The following is a 22,507-nucleotide window of genomic DNA, read 5'->3' on the forward strand; positions in this document are numbered from 1 at the left end:
CACTGTGTTTTGAGTCACCAACAGAAGCCTCATCCCTGGGAGAAGCTAATTCTTCTAGAAGGCAGTGAGGAATTGTGCTACTTTAATAAAGTGTTGCTAGTAGGGTCTCTCTAAAGTCCATACCTCACTAGTCCTGGGTAGCTGTGAGGTTTCCAGTGCCAGGCAGGATTTCCCTCCTATGGAACAGACCGAGAACTGTTGGTGGCCATCACCTTTAGATACATTTTTTTTTAAAGCTGGACATTGTGATCATAGGTGTCATGGATGAATAGAACTATGGATTGGTTCCCTCCCTTGCTGACTTTCATAGCACTTTCTTTTCTTTCATATTCTCTCATATATTACATCCCGACTACAGTTCCCCCTCCCTCCCCTTCCCCCCTTGTTTTCTGGTGCTATGGAAGTAGATCAGCAGGTCAGAGGCTTTCAAGTTAGATCACCTCAAGTCCCCTGAGACCATTGTCCAAAATGAGTGGTGTCTTTAGCAATGGGTGACTTGCCTTCAACCTGTGAGAGACCTGCACCCTGCTATTCCCCTCTCTCATGGTCCCTTTATACTTGACCAGTGTCTCTGATTACTTTTAAGACAGGGTCAGTCATTGGCCTAGAACTTAATAAGCAGACTAGGCTAGCCGAGGATCCCCCTCTGTCTGCCTCCCTCCCATACTGGGCTTGCAGGTGTGCACTCCCATATCTGAAGGATTCTGGGATTCTGGGGGCTGAGTTCAGATCCTTCAGCTTGCAACACATGGGCTTTGCTGACTGAGTCATCGCCCCAGCCCTGTAACTGGCTCAATTTCAAACACCAAGAACACCTCTCTTGTCTTTCATTTTCAGAATAAAGAGATAGAAGAACTCACCAAGATTTGTGACGAGCTGATCGCCAAGATGGGAAAAAGCTAACTCTGGGCCAAGTGCGTGGACTTGGCCGTTGCGTGCAATACGAGCGTCGGCTCAACTGTTTGTCCTTCCGATTCCGTGAACAGCGTCTCCTTTCACTTCCGTATGCACTACTGTGTCCTCTTTCTAAATAAGGTTGGTTTGACCGTATGCAGTGCCGAGACCTACCAGGATTCCTTGCTATCCGTTTGCATTTTCTAGTATAATTCATAGCAAGTTGACCTCGGAGTTCCTGTATCAGGGAGACTGTCAGATTCTCTAATAGACTACAAATTGCTGGCCTTGGCCTTGGCCTTTGGCGAGCAGCATCTGATGGGACGTGAACATATGCATCGGGACTCTTGCCTTAAGGAGTGTACAATTGATCCACATTTGCTGGTTTGGTTTTTTAGGAAAAAAAAAAAAAAAGAATGCATGTTTCAAATAAAATTCTCTATTGTAAATAAAGTTTTTTCTTTGAGTCTTGGCAGCGAGTGTGGCTGTGAGTTATTTTCTGGGAATGGCTGAGTCCTTTCCTTCATTAAATCATATCAGGTTTTGGTCTCTGCCTCTTTTGCTTATTGATTTAAATTGCATTTCCTTCATTATCGTGTCTGGGTTTGTAAGAGGGAGCAAATGAGAAATATTGATTGGGGCTTAAATAAGTAAGTGGATATATTGGATTAGCTTAGATTTCATTTTTACAAAGCCTTGGCCATTAGGAAAAAAAAAAACAAAACTGTTTCCTTTTATAACTCTGTGGAGGAAATAGCAAGCTGTCAGTCTTTCTGTCCTGCCCCTTGGTGCCTGACCAACCCTGAAACACTGCCTATTTCTTTATAAATGGTTAGGAAAGGCCCAGGAACACCTGGTGGGAGGCAGGCAGGCAATTAGCCATTTAGCAACATGACCACTACCAGGCTCCCTGATGCTCTGACCTGCACACGTGACCTGTGACCTGTGAGGGAATATAGGGTAAAGGATGAGATGGAGGGATGGGGAGGTGGAAGGTACCCTGGTTTTCTAGGGCTGCTGTCACAAATTCCCACAAACATAGCAGCTGATAGCTTCCAGAAGTTCAAAGTCAAGTGTCCAGTGAGGTTTGGCCTCTTGAAGAGAATCCATTTTACCCTTCTTTCTCAGCTTGCTGTATCCTTTGCTACATTAAGCCTTAACTCACACAACCCTCTCGGCCTTTTGTGTGTCTGTCTCAGACACCCCCTCATAGTGGATACTCTCCCTGTGACTCAGCTGTGTCTCCAGGTCTCTTCTTCTTTAGTATGTAGTAGTTGCTCTCACCCCAACTGAGCTCTTATTATCTCCAGGTCTCTTATTGTTTTGAGACAAGGTTGCTCAAACCGGCCTTGAACTTATTCTGTAGCCCTGACAGCCCCTGAATTCCTGTCTCAGCCTCCCAAGAAGCTGGCGTTACAGGTCAGCGCCACCACGCCTGTCCTTCTCTTTACCATCACTGGACTTAGAGCCTGCCACAAATCTGTGGCGATCTCATCCTGAGATCCACAGATCCATCACACCAGAAAAGCAAGACATGGATCTAAAGTTACTTCTCACGATGATGATGGAGGACTATAAGGAAAGAAATAATTCCCTTAAAGAAATACAGGAGAACACAGGTAAACAGCTAGAAGCCCTTAAAGAGGAAACACAAAAATCCCTTAAAAGAATTACAGAAAAGCCGGGCGTGGTGGCGCACGCCTTTAATCCCAGCACTCAGGAGGCAGAGGCAGGTGGATTTCTGAGTTTGAGGCCAGCCTGGTCTACAAAGTGAGTTCCAGGACAGCCAGGGCTACAAGGAGAAACCCTGTCTCGAAAAACAAACAAACAAAAAATTACAGGAAAATACATCCAGACAGGTGAAAGAATTGAACAAAACCATCCAGGATCTAAAAATGAAAGTAGAAACAATAAAGAAATCACAAAGGGAGACACTCTGTTGGGCAAGTCTCAGCTGCATCGGGCTTCTCTGTGCTTGTCGCCTACGCAGGATTGGTCCACATCTCTCACAGGGCCCTTGGAGCTCACCAACTAACAGACCATGGTGATCTTTGGTTCGGAATGATTCTTGACCTGCCTTTTGTTTTCCAGAAGGCCTTTATTTGCTTTGCCACATCTTGTTTTGCCTTATTGAAGCACTGTTCCATAAAGCTCTTGCTAGACTCCCACTTGGCTGTGACCTTGAACTCCTGACCTGTCTGTCTTAACCTTCCCAGTGCTGGGAGGTGTGTGTTGTCTTCATGCCTGCGCCTGGCTTTCTTTGTACTTTTCTTTTTAGTAGACCTGTGCTTGTCTGTGTCTGTCTACTGGATACTATCTGCGGAGATCTATGTGCTCTCTGAGGGGGAGGGTGGAGCCAGATCAAGGCGAGGAGCTGCCAGGGTCCCTTCTGTGGTGGCTGTTGCTCCTCCTGGAGTCAGTACAGCACGAAGGTTGGGGGCCACTGAAAGGGAAGCGACTGAGCAGCTTCCAGTGAGCTTCGGGAGAGAATTCTTTTCCCCAAGTGTTACAGCTCTGTAAGACAGAGGCTGTCGGCGCAGTTTGAATCATGGTGTGACGGAGGAGTGGGCGCGCTGGGATCTTCCCGAGTATCCGCCTGGCCGCCTCTCTTCTTGCATGTCCCAGCTTCAGCGCAGTCCGAGATGGCTGGCGGTAAGGCTGGAAAGGACTCCTGATAGGCCAAGACAAAGGCGGTTTCCCACTCGCAGCGAGCGGGTTGCAGTTCCCTGTGGGCCGTATTCATCGACACCTGAAATCTAGGACAACCAGCCACGGACGTGTGGGCGCGACCGCTGCTTTGTACAGCGCAGCCATTCTGGAGAACCTCACCGCAGAGGTACTTGAGTTGGCAGGAAATGCATCAAAAGACTTAAAGGTAAAGTGTATCACCCCCTCGTCACTTGCTATCCGTGGAGAGGAAGAATTGGATTCTCTGGTCAAGGCTACCATTGCGGGTGGTGGAGTCCTTCCACACCTCCACAAATCGCTGATTGGGAAGGAAGGACAAGACTGTCTAAGGATGCCTGGGTTCCTTATTATCTCAGGACTCTAAATAGTCTTAACAGCTGTCCAGTGTTGGTGATTCCAGTGGACTGTATCTCTGTGAAAAACACAATTTTGCCTTTTTGTAATTTTATTTGAGCAAGTTGGAGGCTTAATTAGTCTTCCAACCAACCAAATTCCTGCATTCGAGTCTTAACCATATTTAAGTGTTACTGTGGCTTCAAAGAAGCTGTTGATTCTGAAATAGTGGGTTTTGATGGAGTTGACTGTTTTTTTAAAACCTGTTTGGATTTTAATCGTGATGTAGAAGTTATAGTAACAAACACTTGGTTTTGTACAGACATTGTTTCCACTCTGGTGGATAAGTTCAATAAAAGTCATATCCCAAACTAGTCTTAAACTTGCTTAATAATTGGGACTTATCTCTTAAATCTCATTCAGCAACAAGTATGTTCTTTGCTTACTAATTAAAATGTGCATCTGTAGATCAAGTCAAAAAAAAAAAAACAAAAAAAACAGGCAGGCAGGCTCTCGGACATTCCTTGATGAAGTAACTTATGTGTGTTTTATTCCTTGAGGATAGGGTCTTATATACATTTTGGGGTGGGTTGGGGTCTAAAGGCAGATGTTTTCTATTGACTTGGTCTGAAAGGTCAGGACTCATCTGCATGTGAAGGGGCTTCGGGCACTGCCCCAATGTGACTGATTGTCACAGTCCTCTCCATGGGGTGATGTGGTCACTTGTTCCAGGACAGGAAGTTGGTGGGGAGTAGATGGAACTCCTATTGTCCTCAGGTATGACAGTACCAGGGTTTCTGAATCTACCTTGCCAAGTTTTTGTCTGGTGGCTCCGTTCTGCTGGCCCCACACACCTGGACTGCTTTTGAGTCCTGCTTTGAAGCTAATGGAGGCCGCTGTGTTCTCCAGACAAACTTGCAGAGAGTACAGTGGTCTGGTACTTTAAGTGAAAATGGTCCTAATAGCCTCACAGGGAGTGGCACTGTTAGGAGGTATGGCCTTGTGGAAGTAGGCGTGGCTTTGCTGAAAGAAGTGTGTCGCTGGGGGTGGGTTTTCAGGTCTCAGATGATGAAGCCAGGCCCAGTGTGGCACTCTGCTCCTGCTGTAGGCTCATCTGAACTAGAACTCTCAGCTACCTCTCCAGCACCATGCCTGCCTGCCTGCCTGCCTGCCTGCCTGCCTGCTGCCATGCTATGTACCATAATGGACTTAAGCTCTGAAAAGTATGCCAGCCCCAGTTAAATGCTTTCCTTATAAGAGTTGCTGTGGTCATGATGTCTCTTCACAGCAATAGAAACAAACCCAAGGACAAGTTTGTCTTCATGTCAAGCCACATTCCATGTGATAAAAGTTCAGTCCCCAGATGGCGGTTTGATTTTGAGATGTTCTGGAAATGTTTTTAGGAGGTGGGGCCTAATGGCAGGTCCCTGGAAGTGTCACTCTGGAGGTCATTCCTGGTCCTAGGTCCCCACTCTTTTTCTTTGCTTCCCGTCTGCCTCTGTCATGTGTTCCCACGGCTGCCATGTTCCTCCCCAGAAGAGTGGAGCTGCCCATAGCTGACTGAATCTCTGCAAACGTGGAGGCAAAATAAGAATGGAATATGCTTTGTTTCTAAGAGTCTCTGGCTACATTCTGTTACTTTTCCTGGGGAAGCCTGTGCTGCCACTTCTGTGGCGTTCAGTGAGCTGCAGTCTGGAAAATTTTATATCAGTAAATATAGCCATTTGTTCCTTTGAATGGCCACATAGCAATCCAGGCTACCAATTAAACAGCTGTCCTGGGGATGGTGGGGATTTAAATTGTGTTCAGTGTTTTGCTGTTGTTCTGACCGATCTGAGAGTCCTTATGTACCTATGTGGACATACTCCTTTAAGCTGAATCATTTTTGCTGATTGCTTTTGAGACAGGGGCTTACTATGTAGCCCTGGCTGGCCTGGAGTTCACTGTGTAGACCAGGCTGGCCTCAAACTCACAGATCCACCCACCTTTGCCTCCCAAGTGCTGGGATTAAAGGTGTGCACCACCACACACAGCTCTTAATTTTATTTTATATTTTTACTTTTAGTTTTTAATGTGTATGATTGTTTTGCCTGCATGTATGTAAAAGTGCCTACCATGTGCATGCCTGGTATCCATGGGAGGCCAGAAGAAGGCATCAGATCCCCTGGAACTAGAGTTACAGGTGGTTGTGAGCCACCATGTAGGTACTGGGCACCAAATGCCAGTCTTCTACAAAGCAGCAAGTGCTCTTGATTGCTGAGCCAACTCTCCAGCCCCTAATCCGAATTCTTCAGAGTGGTTCACCTGGGCTGAAGATGCCACTGTGATTGCTGATCCACCAGACCCCAGCTTCTTAAACTGGGTCATGATAGCATGATAGCATGTAGTATGTAGTATGGATAACATGTAGTTTGTGTCACTGAATATGGAGATTGAGGGGAAAAAATGACGATAGTAAAAGATTTTTGAATCTGCAGTGCCCCCAAAATTAATTAAAAATTAAATGCACAAGGTATTTTTGACTGTTTTGTTTCATATTGTTCCATTTCACAGCTGCAACCTGGGTTGTGAACACACATGCTTTTTTTTTTTTTACATACACGCTTTGTACTAAGCAGCCTTACGCCAGCCACACAAGGCCAACAGCACTGCCAGAAACACCCCAGCTTCCACCCAAGGCTGCCGTGTGGTATAAGTGGCAGTGTTTTTACTGTAGATGCAGAGTTTTTTCCTCTGATGGTTTCATTATGGGAAACAAATGGCTTTTTAAAAAAGATTTATTTATTATATGTAAGTACACTGTAACTGTCTTCAGGCACCCTAGAAGAGGGCATCAGATCTCATTACAGATGGTTGTGAGCCACCATGTGAATGCTGGGATTTGAACTCAGGACCTCCAGAAGAGCAGTCAGTGCTCCTAACCACTGAGTCATCTCTCCAGCCCCAACAAATGGCTTTTTTAAATGGTCCCTGCCAGTTTGTCAGAATCCAAGTATTCAGTAGGCACTGGGGAGGTTGTGTTGCTAGGATGCTTGATTTTAAATGAAAACCAGGCTGTTAACCTAGGCTCCTTGAAATTTCACTAGGTGGATTTTGACATGGGATTAGGGCAGGATTTGCAACAATTTCTTCAGTAGCCACTTTGTCATTTGTACTATGTGAAGGTATGTTCTCAACTTTGATAATTATAAAATCTAAATACTGACCAACTCTGAAAAAGATGCTTTGTATCCCGCAGTATTAAATACCCAATATTCAACCAAGTTCTCACCCTTATTCAGAAATAAATATGCATACCTTCTCATTAGCATGCAAATTTGCTTTCATCTTTAATAAATGACAATGTCACCAAACATAGTTTCAAATATGTCTACCAAAATTGCTTCAAAATCAACTTCTCCATAATTGGTTGCTGGCAAATGTCTGAATGTAGTCATTTATATGCCCATATGCACAGGATTGCGTAGAAGCCACTGTTCTAGCCAAACACTAGGAGCACCAGGTGTGGTTGGGCAGGTTTTGCAGTGGAGGAGGAAGTCCACCAGGGGGAGCTGCAACACATCTTAGAAAAGAGTCCCAGAAGGCCCAGGGAGGCAGAGTCATTTTAGACTCCAAGACTGAGAAACGCTGATCTGCTCAGTTTGTCTGTGTCTGACATGCATACAGAGTAGTATCGGTTCTTTTTGATTCACCACAAAGCAGGTGGCTTGTCCAGTGCTGACTTCCTGTGACATTGCTTGTGGCCAAGGCCACATGAAGTCCATGCTAGCTCCAGAGTTTCAAGGTTGGCCCTGTTCTTTCTCTCCAGCAACCAAGAAGCCACCTTAAGGTGTCATTTCTCTTTCCTTCTCTTTCCTTCTCTTTCCTTCTCTTTCCTTCTCTTTCCTTCTCTTCTCTTCTCCTCTCTTCTCTTCTCCTTCTCTTCTCCTTCTCCTTCTCCTTCTCCTTCTCCTTCTCCTTCTCCTTCTCCTTCTCCTTCTCCTTCTCCTTCTCCTTCTCTTCTCTTCTCTTCTCTTCTCTTCCTTTTTGTTTTGTTTGTTTGTTTGTTTGTTTGTTTGTTTTTTGAGACAGTCCTATATAGCCCAGGCTAGCCTCAAATTCATTTTGTAGCCAAGGATGACGCTAAACTTCTGATCCTCCTGCCTCTACCTTCCAAGTGCTGGGGTTACGGGGGCCGCAGTGGCCTGTTCTGTGCAGTACTGGAGACTGGACCCAGATCTATGCTTTCAAGTTAGGAAGCTTGTTGCTTAGAAGCCTTCCAGAGTTGGTACTTGTGCTGGCTAGATTCAGATTTATGTCAACTTGACAAGCTAAAGTCACCTGAAAGGAGGGAATCTCAATTGAGAAAATGCCTCAATGAAATCAGGCTGTAAGCAAACCTGTAGGCCCATTGTGGGTGGTACCAGCCCTGGGCTGGTAGTCCTGTAAGAAAGCAGGCTGAGCAAGCCGTGCCAGCAAGCTTCGATGGCTTCTGTATCAGCTCCTGCCTCCAGCCCCTGCCCTGTTTGAGATCCTGCCCTGACTTCTTCAGCGATGGACCATGATGTGGAAGTGTAAGCAAGATGAACTCTGTCCTCCTCGCCTTGCTTTGCTCCTGGTGTCTCGCTGCAATAATAGAAACCCTAACTGGGACAGAAACGGTACATACCTGCTCCCCTGGCCCTTGGTGCATAAATACACCATATGGGACCTGTGGGACTGCTCTCTGCCATTCAGCTGCCTTTGCCTGGCTTCAGACTTGTTCTGGGCTTGGCCACCTCTCTTCTGGTGTTGCCTGCTGGGGATGCTCTGCTGTGAGTGAGAGGTTGTGGGGGACAGCCGTGTTGGCTCCTCCAGTATCTGCCTTACTGAGGGACGGAGCCGTGTGTGTTTCCAGTCCCTTGGCTTCTCCTTTGGAACTCTGAGGGGCTGTGTCAACACAGAGGTATGAGACTGAGGTAGTCCTTCCCCACAGGGGAAGGGATGGGCAAATATGGCCATGGCCTTCTTTTTCTGTGCTTTAGAGTCCTCCTGTCTCAGCCTGTCTTCTGATATTACAGGCTGTTCCACACCAGATATCTGTGCTCTTCTGAGGCATAGTGGGCTACCGTATGATTCTTTTACTTGTTTGCTTGTTCGTTTTAATAGACTGGCCTCAAACTTCCTCTATAACCATGGGTGACCTTGAACTCCTGCCTCAACTTCCCAGTGTTGGGAGTGTAGGTCTGCAGCCCACAACCCGTTCCAAGAAGATTATTTTTCATTTCTTGTGAGATAATTCATCTATCTTTTTTTATGGCCTGGTTGGAGGTTCATTTACTGTTTTGACTGGGCTACACTTCCCTCTCCACAGTCTAGTTGTGTGTGTGTGTGTGTGTGTGTGTGTGTGTGTGTGTGTGTGTGTGTGTTCACTCACATGAACAGCCACCTCTCTGTCTTCATAAGCTGGCTCTATATGGGGAAGTCCTTTGCCAACCACACTCAGTACTCACTGTGGCCTCACAGCACATTTCTGGAAATGTATCTTTGCCTGAGCATGCACACACGGCCTCGCCATCAGAGGAGCTGCTCTGTTCCCTGTAGGAACTTGCTCACCTTCTCCCTCTGGGAGACTAAGCAGGTGCTGTCAGAAGCCAGTCCCTCAGGATCCAGAACACACCAGGTGGGGCAGAAAGCAGCCCCCTGAACATTGGCCTAAGGCTGGCATGGTGGCTCTGCCTCCCACCCTTCTGTTTCCCTCCCATAGGGGTGGGTGGACAACATCGCCAGCAAGTGGATGCCACCAGGTAGAACTTGCAGGGAAAGCAGCTAGACTTCCTGTGACATTGCTTGTGGCCAAGGCCACATGAAGTCCATGCTAACTCCAGCGATTCAAGAAAGTTTCCATTTCTGTGCATTTGACTTTGGCTTACAGCTCAGCTCTGGAGCGATCCATGGCGCAATCTAGCGGGGAGCTGAAGGCTTCTAAACCAAAGGCTTCAGAAAGGGATCAATACAATCAAGGTCAAATGTTGGGCTCAGGGGTGGTAAGGACTGTGGCTCCCTGGGACACTTTCCCAGTGTGGCCAATAGGAGGCGCTCAGGGGTTGTCTTTTAGCCAGTAGCCCCAGTAGTACCAGAAATAGTATCCAGAGGGCAGGTATGATATCAGGAGGGTCAGGTTCTTGTATTTCAAACACCTTAATTCAAATCCTGTGTTAAGCCTCTATTGGAGAGAAAGTTTACATAGGGGAAGTCTGAGGTAAAGGGAAGGGCAGAAGTAACAGGGCAGACCTGTACTTCAGAGCTTTCGCTGAGGCACCTCCTTCCACACACACTATCACGCCATCATCGTGGCACTGGGCTAGGAGGGAAGCGACAGACCAGACTCCAGGTTGGAGAGCAGACAGTGTGTATCTGGTGGTATGGGAAGTGCGGCAAAGGCTCTCCAAGTGTGTGTGTGTAGCTCGCTCCCCTGCAAAGGAACATAGCCCAGTTGCAGGTTTGCACTTTGAGACCCTAATGTCTGTCAGAGGGCTGGCTACACTACCCACCACTTTCTCCCACATCAAGAGACACAGTTATCAATAAGACACATTATCAATAAGGCACAGGAATGGGGGAGGGGATACACACACACAAAAAATATTAATGTAGAATTAATTAAGGCTAATTTTGGACATGGAATTCAAATTACTTTTGTTGCGAAAATATTTTGGCAGCCAGGCATGGTTATGCTAGTGACAAACTGTTTTCTGATAGCCCTGTCACCCCTCAGCAGAAAGCCTGAAGCCTCAAGCTGAGATAACACCAGAACCCGGAACAGGAAGTCCTTAGAATCTGACTGCTGTTGCCATGGTACCCACAACTACCCCCAGGAAGCCAAAGGCAGGCTCCCCCAGCAAAGCATCGCCGTAGGAGAAGGGGTGAGCCCCAGGTGTCATGAGAGCGTTCAAGATTCAGGCTCAGAAGGTGCCCAGCCTCCAACTCTCCCTTGGTTCCGAGACCAGTGCAACCAGCACCCCTCTGCTTCACTCTCAACCTCTGTGACCGTCCCCGTGGGCAGCAGGACTGCAGAACTGTAAGTGGGACTGGTACCTCATCCACAGCCGAGACCAAGGGGTCACCCAGTGATGGGAGCTGTTTGCACATAGCTCCACCAGGGCAAGGAGGCATTTCAGAGGTTCCTGGCTGGGAGCTGAAGGAGGGTCACAGACAGCTTCCTCACCAGAGGACCAAGGGAGCAACAACTAAAGCCCACAGAGGGCACAGCTCCCAGTGAGACAAAAATAAAAATACATTTCAGTGCTACTAAGATACTCCTGGGGTTCAAGGTCAGCCAGGAAGACTCTTGTGTAAAAGAAACAGGAGCTAGAGCCAGGCATGGTGGCGTAGGCCTTTAATCCCAGCACTCGGGAGGCAGAGGCAGGTGGATTTCTGAGTTCGAGGCCAGCCTGGTCTACAAAGTGAGTTCTTCTCTACATAGAGAAACCCTGTCTCAGAAAAAAAGGAAGAAAGGAAAGAAAGAAAGAAAGGAAAGAAAGAAAGAAAGAAAGGAAAGAAAGGAAAGAAAGAAAGAAAGGAAAGAAAGAAAGAAAGAAAGGAAAGAAAGGAAGGAAGGAAGGAAAGAAAGAAAGAAAGAAAGAAAGAAAGAAAGAAAGAAAGAAAGAAAGAAAGAAAGAAAGAAAGAAAGAAAGAAAGAAAGAAAGAAAGAAAAGAAAGAAAGAGGAGCTAGGCAGCCACCTCTGAACTGAAATGACCTTTTTTTCTATGGAGGGCCCTGGCAGGAACATTTCTTCATATGCTGACCAGCTCTGTATGAAGTCTGCCTGGAACCCACTCCTCTCTCCTTAGAAGCTTCTGGGCCACGATGAAGATGCAGAGCTCATATGTGGAAAGTTGGCCAAGGGTTTTAGCTGGAGAGGTGCAGGGTCCCTCTGACTTCTGTGTGAAAAACAGGTCAGAGAAGCAGCTATGATTCCAGCCATGAACAAAAGTATGTGTGTGTGGAGGGGGCAGTGTGTGTGTGTGTGTGTGTGTGTGTGTGTGTGTGTGTGTGTGTGGTGTGTGCTATGTGCTGTGTGGTGTGGTGTGTGTGTGCTATGTGCTGTGTGTGTGTGTGTGAGATGTGCAGTGTGGTGTGTGGTATGTGTGTGTATGTGTGCTGTGTAGTGGTGTGTATGTGTTTTGTGTGCTGTGTAGTGTGGTCGTGTGTGTGTGTGTATGTGTGTGTTGTGTAGTGTGGTGTAGTGTGTATGTGTGTGTGTGTGTGTGTATGTATGTATTTAGTGTGGTGTATTATGTGTATGTGTGTGTGTTTGTGTATTTAGTGTGGTATGTAGTGTGTATGTGTGTGTGTGTTTGTGTATTTAGTGTGGTGTATAGTGTGTATGTGTGTGTCTGTGTGTCTGTGTATTTAGTGTGGTGTGTGTGTATGTATGTTTATGTATTTAGTGTGGTGTGATGTGTGTGTGTGGTATGTGCTGTGTAGTGTGGTATGTAGTGTGTGTGTTTGTGTATTTAGTGTGGTGTGATGTGTGTGTGTGGTGTGTGCTGTATAGTGTGGTATGTAGTGTGTGTTTGTGTATTTAGTGTGGTGTGGTGTGTAGTGTGTGTGTGTGTGTGTGTTTGTGTATTTAGTGTGGTGTGGTGTGTAGTGTGTGTGTGTGTGTTTGTGTATTTAGTGTGGTATGGTGTGTAGTGTGGTGTGTAGTGTATGTGTGTGTGTGTTTGTGTATTTAGTGTGGTGTGTAGTGTAGTATGGTGTGTAGTGTGTGTGTGTGTTTGTGTATTTAGTGTGGTGTGGTGTGTAGTGTGGTGTGTATTGTGTATGTGTGTGCATGTTTGTGTATTTAGTGTGGTGTGTAGTGTGGTGTGTGGTGTGTGTGTGTTTGTGTATTTAGTGTGGTGTGTAGTGTTTGTGTTTTTGTGTGTGTGTGTGTGTGTGTGTGTGTGTGTGTGTGTGTGTATAGTGTGATGTGGTGTGTAGTGTAGTGGGGGTGACTGTGCTTGAGCAAAACCTCCTGGAGATGGAGTGCAGGGAACTGATTCATCCTCATGACATCCTCTGACAGAAACAGCCCTTGGTGCTTGTACCTCAGTCCCTGTATTGGGTCCTGGTTTTCCTGGTGTCCTCACCCATCAGCATCTCTCAGTCAGTCCTACCGTCCTCTTCCTATTAACTGTTTTTGGCATACCATTAATCAGATTGGTTTCTGTCGCTTATAACCAAGTCATCCTAACTGCATTCAGATCCAGCAGGAAAATGGATGCCCCGCCAGCCCTCTCTCCTGGCCTTTAAGCCACAGTAATCATAATCCCACTGGACACTACATCCCTGTCCAGCCCTGGCTAACTGATAAAGCCACCCATACAGTCTCCTGATCCAAATAAAGAATACATGCTCACCCTACTTGAGGACATACATTGATCTTCATCCTCTCGATAATGTGAGAAGGCATATCTTCTTGCTCCTCTACCTAAGCTACTCTTCCAAAATCATGGCATAGATTGATCTATCTGTCTGTCCATCCATCCATCCATCCATCCATCCATCCATCCATCCATCCATCCATCCCAGGCTAGAGCTCTTGTGTAGTATGAGACACTACATCCAAGTACAGAACAAACAAATACTTAGCCATCCTCTGGCTTTGACACGTGACCCACATTTGAGGCTTTCTCATGATTCCTTTTATGGTAAACTACGAACTCTTTAGGTCAGCCTCCTCTACAGTATTCTGATGGGATGCTTTAGAGACATACGAAAGTGTCATCTTCAGCTCTTTGTCTTCCAGGTGCTCATCACTGTCCTGCTGTGTCATCTCCACTGTCATTCATGAAAATGTTGAATTCAGTAAGTGGATCCTTTCGCAAGAAGGCCGGTGACAGCAGGTCTAGAGAGGTAGTTATACATGCAAAAACCACAGTTCTCAACTCAAGCTGGGGAAGGGATGGTTTATTCTGGAGCCAAATATAAGTGATCGTGCCTCAGGAATGCACATTTAGGTTACTCTGAGTTCCATTCTCTAACATGGTAGAGAATGCCTCCGTAGCATTGTATACTAACAGATCACTATCGGATGTGTCGGTGGGAAATCTCTGCTACAGATGGGATGTTAACTGATGACATTTTGAGTTTTTAGGCTGTTAATATATTGGGAAATCGTTTCACCTGATAGTCACAAGGGTGTGTCAGACACAGAGGCAGGCAAGGAACGGCCTGTGAGAATACTGAAGCTAACCCAAGATAATTTTGCTCGAGACCTGCAACATTCCATAGTCACTGAAATCCTAATCACTTGATCAGCCTCATAGACGTGTCTTTCTATGGAAGCTTTCATTCCTATGGCTCAGTCAATAAAGTGCTTTGCCATTCGAGACTGAGGGCTTGAGTTTAATCTCCCAGCATCCATAGAAAACTTGAGTGTGGGTGGAGCACCTCAGTGTTGGGGGTGGAAAAAAAAACCTAGAGAATCCTGGGGCTTTCTATACAGCTATTTTTGCTGAATTGATGAGCTCTGTGTTCAGTGAGAGCCCTAATTCAAAAAATGAAAGGGTGATAAAGATATCCAATGTCAACCTCTGAACACACACACACACACACACACACACACACACACACTGGTCATGGGAAGGCAAACAGCACACGGTTACAGTGGGGTTCCCATGTTTTCATAATGGCCAGGGCATGTACCATTGAGTGCCCCATGCTTGACTGGCTGTCTACTGGGAAGAGTGAGTCTAGGCAGCACTGTTCAGAAACCAGAGAGCAGCCCCACGGCTGAGCTGACCCTTGCTCATGCCTCAAGACCACAACTAAACTCAGTCCACAGCTTACAGTCACCTAGCTAGGCAGCAGGCTAAGACAAACTTCCTAAACGGTTTGATTTTATCCTCTTAATAACTCTAAAAAAAACAGAGCGGTATCATCACAACCATCATCTTTGTCAGCATTATTGTTACTGCCACCTCTACCGTTACCAGTATCACAGCATCATCACCGTCTCTGTCATCTCCATCACTACCATCACTATTAACACACCACCTTAACCGTCATCACCAACATCATCACCAGCATCCCTTCCACTGGCACACCTGACATCAGCACCATCACCATCATCATCATCACAGCTATCACCATACCAGCACATGGACCCCAACCACTATCGCCATCCTCTTTGCAATTATCACCACAGTCATTATCTTCATCTTTGTCACCATTCCCATTGATGCTGATTCCCATTTTGCATGATATCTGAGGGGCTCAGAAGGTTAAGTGACTACCCCAAAATTGTCAGTCAGTAAGTGACAACAATAGGGATTGAACTCAGATCCCATCTCTCCACCTGGATGGCTTAGGACTTATGACTTCCATTCACATGGATCCCTTGTGGTGAGTGTTTCTCGTTAGATGTCCGAGTCACCAGTCGGAAGGTTGGATTCCTATCGCTCTTTTCCCTTAAGGAAGCCATATGAATAGTACCACCAGAATGATTCATAACAGCTAGAGGCAGAAGCAACTCAGAGGTCATCAACTGATAAAAGATAAACAAATGGTGGTATAGTCACACAATGTGCTATAACATTCAGCCTTGAAAAGGAGGAATGTGCTGATACATACATGGATGAACCATGGAAGGAAGCCAACTAAAAGGAGCCAGACACACAGAGTCAGACATTGTGACATTCTACGTTTACGATAACCAGAGTGAGCAGAGGTTTTCGAGTCAGAAAGCAGCTTGGTGGTCACCTGCAGTGGGGGGAAAGAGATGGATGGGGTGGCTGGTGGATACAGGGCTCTTTAGTGGGTAATAAAGATGTTCTAAAGCTGGAAAAAGGTGGTGGTTGCACAAGACTGTGAGTGTACTAAATGCCACTGAACTGTATGTCATAATAAGATGGTGAATTTTCGACTGTATTTTACCAAAGAGAAAACTCTCTGTCCGTAGTATCTTTCCAACTGATGTTAGGCTAAGTACTCAAAGAACAGTACTTGAAATGTGGTACTAGCCCTCCTTGTGAATTCTTAGCTATGTATCAAAAACCAATTGGCCTTTTTGCCCCTGGCCACTCTTGTTCCAGACCCCAATGTCTGGAGTACTTTATAGTTTGAACTATCTGGAAAGATGTTCCATGGTAAACACTAGCCAGGCCCTCGAAGTCACAAACAGTTTAAAGTTTCCGTTGGTTTTCTTTGTGTTGTACAGTCTGGGAAAGCTGTCCTGTGGGTGAAGGTAAAGCCCCTCTCTTTCTTTGATCAAGCAGTGCAGGACTCGGCTGGAGCGCAGGATTGTTGGTGCAACCAACCGATGGCGTTTTCCCCAAGACCATTTCTGCGGAGACCTGTTGGCACTCTCCCAGATGTGCAATGTTTTAAATGTAGATCTTGACGAAGCTCTGAAGAACCCAGACAGGTAGGGAGGGTCAAAAGGCCATGACAGAGTGGCAGCCAAAATGGGAAGGGGAGGTGTTAATGACCAGACCATGCTGATCAGACCGTTCAGGACTGAAACAGGCTTGTCTGTAAGGAAGCTTCACTCAAGGACCAAACATAGGAATGGACAGGGTCTGAAGAGACTCCTTGCTCTGGCCAGGTCTGTCAGTGTGACTAATCCCTTATAGATGAACTTCAGACCCTCACAGGATTCTAAATTTGTCATCCAGAGACCAAATGATCTTTGGGAAAAGCTCCAAAAAATAATGTTTGGATGTTTCTCCTGGATTCCCGTTTTCATTCATTCCCCTTCCCTCTATCAGTAAGTAGTCTCAGCCTTGGGCTAGACCATCACTTCTCCAAATTGTGAGTTCTACCTGTCCAGGGGACCCAGCAATGGACCTTATTGCAGAAGGGTCCCTTCACTTCCTGGTGCCTTTGCCCTGGCTTGATACCACTAAACTCTGAACTAGCAGTGCCTGTCTCGTGGCTTCATGGTTAAGTCTGGGTAAGTAAAAGCTGCCCCCTGGAGCAGTATCTGACATGGAAGATCTACTGGCATGGAAGATCCATGCTTGTTAAGAGACTGATCAAACGTGACCGTTAGCCAGTGGCTAAACCTCACTCAGCCTCACTCTCCTCACCTGTGAAATGGGTATGACGGAAACTCCTTTGAAAACTCAATGGATAATTAAATCTGCTGCAAGATATCAGGGTAGATTAGAAACTCTTATTATTAGTCTTACAAATAGTAGTAGGCTCTGAATAAATTGAGCATTTATCTTGGTGGAGTCTGTCCCAGCAGGGGGTGTGAAGGTAAATTTTCTTCCATGAACACAGATCACAATTCTATCTCTGTGGTGGGAATCTATCCTTGGGGCTATGAAAAGCTCTTGGGACGCACCACAAAGGTTCTATTTATTTTCCTGTTTGTTTATCTTTTATGTTGAGAGACAACATTTAACTTAGGTAATGAAGAATATATTCTTAGTGACACCATTTACCTTCGGACACCAGGAGACTCTCTGATGTCACCTTCCAAGGCCAGTGTGTATAGAAGTGCCCGGAATAGCATTGTGCAGCACACATGTATCTCCCAAAGCATAGACAGTTCCCCAGCCCTGCCCCAGCAGTAAAGTCTTGTCCCTGTCTCCTGGGTTGTAATTGTGGCTTCCCCTCCATGGGTTCATTGTCAGCTTTGACAGAAGCCAGATCAAACTGTAGTAAATGTATCACACCAAAGGCCACTCAGCCCCTGGCTCCCCGCTCCCAGTTATTTTGGGTGTGTAGCCTGATCAGGTCAGTGACCTGCATGCCATCCAGCTGGCCAGCTCGCCTTGTTGTGTCTATGGGTGTCTAGGGCGTGAGGGACTCTGAGGCAGCTCACTCCTAAACACTGTGCAGAGTTAGGGGCTGAGGGACACGAAGTTGTTGACTCCTTCATCACAGTTCCAGTTTCTTATCTGCAAACTGAATATGTTCTCCTGTGTGGCACGAGTCCTGGAAAGACCTTGAACAGACACACTCAGTAAAAATAAGCCAAGCTGTCTTGGAGGGGGGGGCATTCTGGCACATGTGGGCACACTATCACTTACCCAAAAGAGGCTGCAGAGGGATGGGGCTGCCCAGCCAAGACTTAAAGGAAGGGTCCTTACACTAAGCATCCAGGCATGCTGGGAAATGAGCCTAGGGTCTGCCCTTCATGTTCTCTGGCTGGTGACCTTGGATGATGCTTTCCTTTCATCTGGTCTGCAATGCCAAGTCTGCATCTAGGTCGGGAAGGTCTTAAAAAGCAATGAAGATGGTATTAGGAGAGACCTTGCTATTCTATACGCATACAGTTCTGGGAGAGGGATATTAGGGCAAGCAACCAGGCTATAGGGGAAACAGGAGCAGGCATCAGCCAAGTGTGGGCTCAGCTACGGTAGGCCCCACAGTCATTCACCTTTCTACTTTACCCAGGCTTTTTGCTTGCTTGCTTGCTTGCTTGTTTGTTTGTTTTCAAGACAGGGTTTCTGTGTGTAACCACCCTGGCTGTCCTGGAAATCTCTTTTTAGGCCAGGCTGGCCTTGAACCCATAGAGATCCACCTGCCTCTGCCTCTGAGTGCTGGGGTTAGAGGATTGTGCCACCACACCCCGCCAGGCATCTTTGTTTTATAAGGGAAAGCTCTGAGACCAAGAGACAGATCCCAAGGCCATGTGGAAGCAAACAAAGGGTCTGAGACCCAGGTCCATGTGGTTCTGCCCAGTTGGTCCAACTGGAGTCCTTGACACCGTGAGCATCAGTCAGCATTCTCACACGCGGCTTTCCTGGATCCCCTTTATCCTTCTTGGTCATGGGCCACAACTTCGGGGGGCAGGTGCCAGCCTATGAGCCCATTACCATTGCTCCCTGCCACATCTTCACAGGGCATCTCTCCTCCTGGTGAGTGAAGGGATGTTGTGTGTACCAAAGGCTCTACCAGTGAGCCTGCATCTTGAGGTCTACAAAGCACTTATAGTAAACAGCTATCACACCCAGGAGAGGCAGTGTGGCCATTTGGTCATCTGGAATCTCCTGGCTCAGCTGGTGCTAGGGATGTTTGTGAGGCAGGTTGAGCTCACGGACAGTGTCCTGTGTTTTCCAAAACCCACTCCCGCCATTTAAGGCGATGGTCTGAACTCTTAACCCTGCCTGGCTCTTCTCAGACACGTCAGTTGATTGAGGGAAGGGCTTAGGGTGGCTGGGTCCAGTCTATCCCTCCTAATGGGGTAAACAACTCAGGCTCCCAAGTGCCTTCCTGAGGTTGAGTCACTTGCAGCCACCTCTGACCTGGAAAGGGTGGCATGCTGTCACTAGTATTCCGGAAACAGGCTCCCACCCAAACCACCTCCATGCACCTGGCTCGTGAGGGCTTCTGAATCAGTGGGAAACAACGTTCTCAAGTGGACATTGGGTTACACAGGCCAGATGTGGTCCACAAGCATCCCTTGGCTAGCTGGCTTTCTTGGGATGATCGTCTTCTGGGTATGTGACTCACATTTAATTTATTTCCACACTCTGCATGAGTAGTACATAGCGTCTGTGAAAAGCATTACCAGGGGTGCTATTCATACTCACAGACTCAGCTGACACTGACCAAACACATGCATGGTGACTTGTGCCAGGGTCACAGCAGTAAACAGGCACCCTGTCTGTTATGCAGAGGGCACAGGAATAGGCAGGCAAACAGAAGACATTGCAGGAGTTTTAATGGGACAGTCTTGGGGTGTATAGGGGATGGAGGTGCTGGCCCAGAGAAAGCAGCAATGAGTATTTTCCCTAGAGAATTAATAAGAGCCTAGGAGAGAGGCAGGAGAATCCTCAGCACAGGAATGGGGTCTGTGAGTTTGTAGGAACTGTGTTCATGAAGCCAGAAAGGGCTGCAGCAGAGTGGGGGGGGGCACAAGGCAGTAGTGAGGCAGGAGCTTGTAGCTTTGAGTCTATAGGGACTCAGTGGTGGATCCCCAACAGGAGAGACAAGATCAGATCTGTGTGTTGTATGGGGTGTGAATCCAAGGAGGAAAATGCTGGAAGGGTGGGAGACAGGCAGTGACTGGGGACACAAGACACAGTCTGGAGAAAGGGTGAGAAACGAAGGCAAAGATGCACGAACGGATTGCAAAGAGCATCTCATCAGATGGAGACACATGCTCAGAGGTGACAATGCCCAGGTGACTGGCTCGGGTACCTGAGGGTCCACTTCGTGAAACAGAAACTCGGGTAGAGGAACAGAGTAGGGTTTGAGCTAGACTGTGAAGTTAATTTTCAGATGTCCTGAGACTGGCAGCGTATGACACCAGCTAATATCTCACAAAAGAACACTCTGTGCTCTTCCCCAGGAGATATCTAGTGAGTACCTACTGTATACCACTGTTTTAGAGACGTCCCAAAGGAACGTCTATTGCCATTCTACTGGCAGGGGTAAGCCTTGAATACCTCCTTGGCAAGTCAAGCTTACAGGCCGAAGTAGGGATCCGTGTTTTGGGGTCAACTCTCAGGAGAGTTGAGAAAACTGTGATAAGGTGATGTTTTAGGGCTGGATGCTGTAAGGAGAGATGATGTGAGGATGCTCTAATGATGGATGTATATTGTGCGGACGGATGATGTAAGGATAGTGTATGGATGGCTGCTGTGGGAATGGATGGTGTAGGGACTGATGTTCTAATAAACTATACAGTGGGATGAGTTGTGGTCCAGTTTCTGAACCCTGCCATGAAACACTATCATAAAGTTGGTGAGCAATAGTAACCACATCGGGAAGAAGAAACAGGTAGCCCAGGTCACACAGCCAAACAAGCACCAACGCCAAAACCAGCTAGACGGAGCTCCATGACAATCTATCTGGTGCAGAAATTTAAGGTTTGTGGCCATTGTCCCTCTTTCCCCAACTCTTGGCTCACATAAGACATACAGAGCTTGTCACCTACACCTTTTATGACTTTTATAGTTAGCAAAAAAAAAAAATTGACTTAATATTAACTGCTGGGTCTTCTGTTTGTGTTTCCCCTCAAGATTATGTATCTCAAAATTCCAGAAGCTTTTCTCCGAAAATATCATGAACAGTGGCACCCAAAGCGGGGAAGCAGGTGAGCGGTCACCAGTGGATTCAACCAGAGCTATGCTGACGTCATGGGCCTCCTATGGTCCCTGTGGAAGGGAGCCAGCCATTGGCAGGTCTCTGTTCTGTGGACCGCAATTCTCACGCACCGCAGTGTCTAACATGAGGTGGTGCCTGTAAACAGCCTCCTATGTGTGACAAGTAGAACAACATACGCATACACATACACATGTCCCAGTGGGTACATAAACACAAACACACTGATGTCAATAAGTAGCCTGAGGGAAGTCTAAACATAGCACTCAGGAACAGGGCAACTGGGGTTTTGTCCCTTTGGGATTTAGCCAGTCATGACTGACATCAGCTTGACACTTTCCCCAAAGGACTTTGCTGTGATAGGAGCATAAATCAGAAGAGGAAAAAGATCCACTGAGCCAGGTGAGGAAAGTGGGAAGATACTGTAGTGGGTTTTTTCCTACATCTTGTTACGCTGGAGACTGAACCTGGCCCTCAAATATACCAGTCATACACACACCCACTGAGCCATGCCCCTACTCCAGTGTTAGCCTCTTAAAGGAGTTTTTCAGGGTTAAGCCCCACAGAATGGTTGCCCAAGGTCAGAGACAGCCTCTTTTCCAAGGGAAAGCTAATAACCTATTCTCATCTGCCAACTCTAATGACCTAGAGAAGCAATCTGAAACCTTCTTACATCAAGGAGAAAGGATACTAGGATTGATTAGTGATGTCTGCCATGTAATGGCCACCTTCAAATTTGAGACTGATGTTCAGAGAGGAATAATTCTGTTCCTTTCTATAGTCACCCCACATATATGGGGCTTTAAAAAAAAGCCAGACATAAATAAAATACCTGAGGTAGTCCAAGATATAACACACAAACTCATTTTCTTAACTTCGACATGAAACAATATCTTAAGTTCATAAATGACAGTATCAGGGAGAGGACACAGGTACCCCAAGTCACAGAGTCAAACTTTCTTGCCAAGAAAACAAGAAACAGCAAGTGGCCCTCTAGATCATGCCTGGTTTGGAACAACTGTCTCTTTCACCAGCCCCTCCTCCAGTTCAGTGCTAACAGTAAGAACAGAGTCAGAGTCCTCCCACCCACTCCCCTCCTGCCTCACCATGGCCTGGCATCCTTGTGTCATTTACCTGCCCCTCTATCAAGGTCTCCTCTTAATCATCTATGACAGACACAGGACAGGATGCCCCACCTAAAGCACTCCACAGTTTGCAAAGGGTCTTTACAGGGCCATCTTACTTCAATATGAAGCCTCCTAAGAGAATTCACCCAAGAGGGTCCTAAAGAGCCCGAGTTAAAGGGCAGCTTATATGCCTTGGAAATCTACAACTTTGTCAACGGCTCTAGAAACACTGCCATAACACTGCTTGTGTAGTCCCCCTCAAAGCCAGCAAGTGCTTGGCCCCACACTACACTAAGACCTGGACAAGCCACTTGTCCCCATTGTCTGTTGAATGGCTATGACCATTGTGGGAGAGACGATGTATCCTCAGGCAGCAATGTTCCTGAACTGACCAAGCATCGCTTTCTCTCTCTCTCTCTCTCTCTCTCTCTCTCTCTCTCTCTCTCTCTCTCTC

The 22,507-nt window shown here is 46.8% G+C and overlaps 2 protein-coding genes and 1 pseudogene across 51 annotated transcripts in view; all 3 read left to right on the forward strand.

The window, feature by feature from the left end:
- The window catches only part of Tacc2 (transforming, acidic coiled-coil containing protein 2), a 214,697-nt gene extending 210,408 nt beyond the window's left edge, over positions 1–4,289 (forward strand). For 45 of the 49 annotated variants that reach the window (XM_006508065.3, XM_017322391.1, XM_017322394.1 and 42 more), the window contains one exon: positions 838–4,289. In XM_006508065.3, coding sequence (XP_006508128.1) covers positions 838–903 — 66 coding nt within the window. In that variant the 3' untranslated portion in view covers positions 904–4,289. The remainder of the gene's footprint in view (positions 1–837) is intronic. The other 4 variants (NM_001004468.3, NM_206856.4, NM_021314.5 and 1 more) reach the window with 1 other exon arrangement.
- Positions 3,420–4,387, forward strand: Gm6108 (predicted gene 6108; annotated as a pseudogene).
- The window catches only part of Btbd16 (BTB (POZ) domain containing 16), a 51,833-nt gene continuing 39,978 nt past the window's right edge, over positions 10,653–22,507 (forward strand). The window contains exons 1-4 of one of the 2 annotated variants that reach the window (NM_001081038.2): positions 10,653–10,954; positions 13,671–13,777; positions 16,141–16,289; positions 20,845–20,918. In NM_001081038.2, the coding sequence (NP_001074507.2) occupies positions 13,712–13,777; positions 16,141–16,289; positions 20,845–20,918 (289 nt within the window). In that variant the 5' untranslated portion in view covers positions 10,653–10,954; positions 13,671–13,711. The remainder of the gene's footprint in view (positions 10,955–13,670; positions 13,778–16,140; positions 16,290–20,844; positions 20,919–22,507) is intronic. The other variant, NM_001374628.1, reaches the window with a different exon arrangement.

Source organism: Mus musculus, chromosome 7, assembly GCF_000001635.26.
Source record: "Mus musculus strain C57BL/6J chromosome 7, GRCm38.p6 C57BL/6J".
NCBI classification, from domain to species: Eukaryota; Metazoa; Chordata; class Mammalia; order Rodentia; family Muridae; genus Mus; species Mus musculus.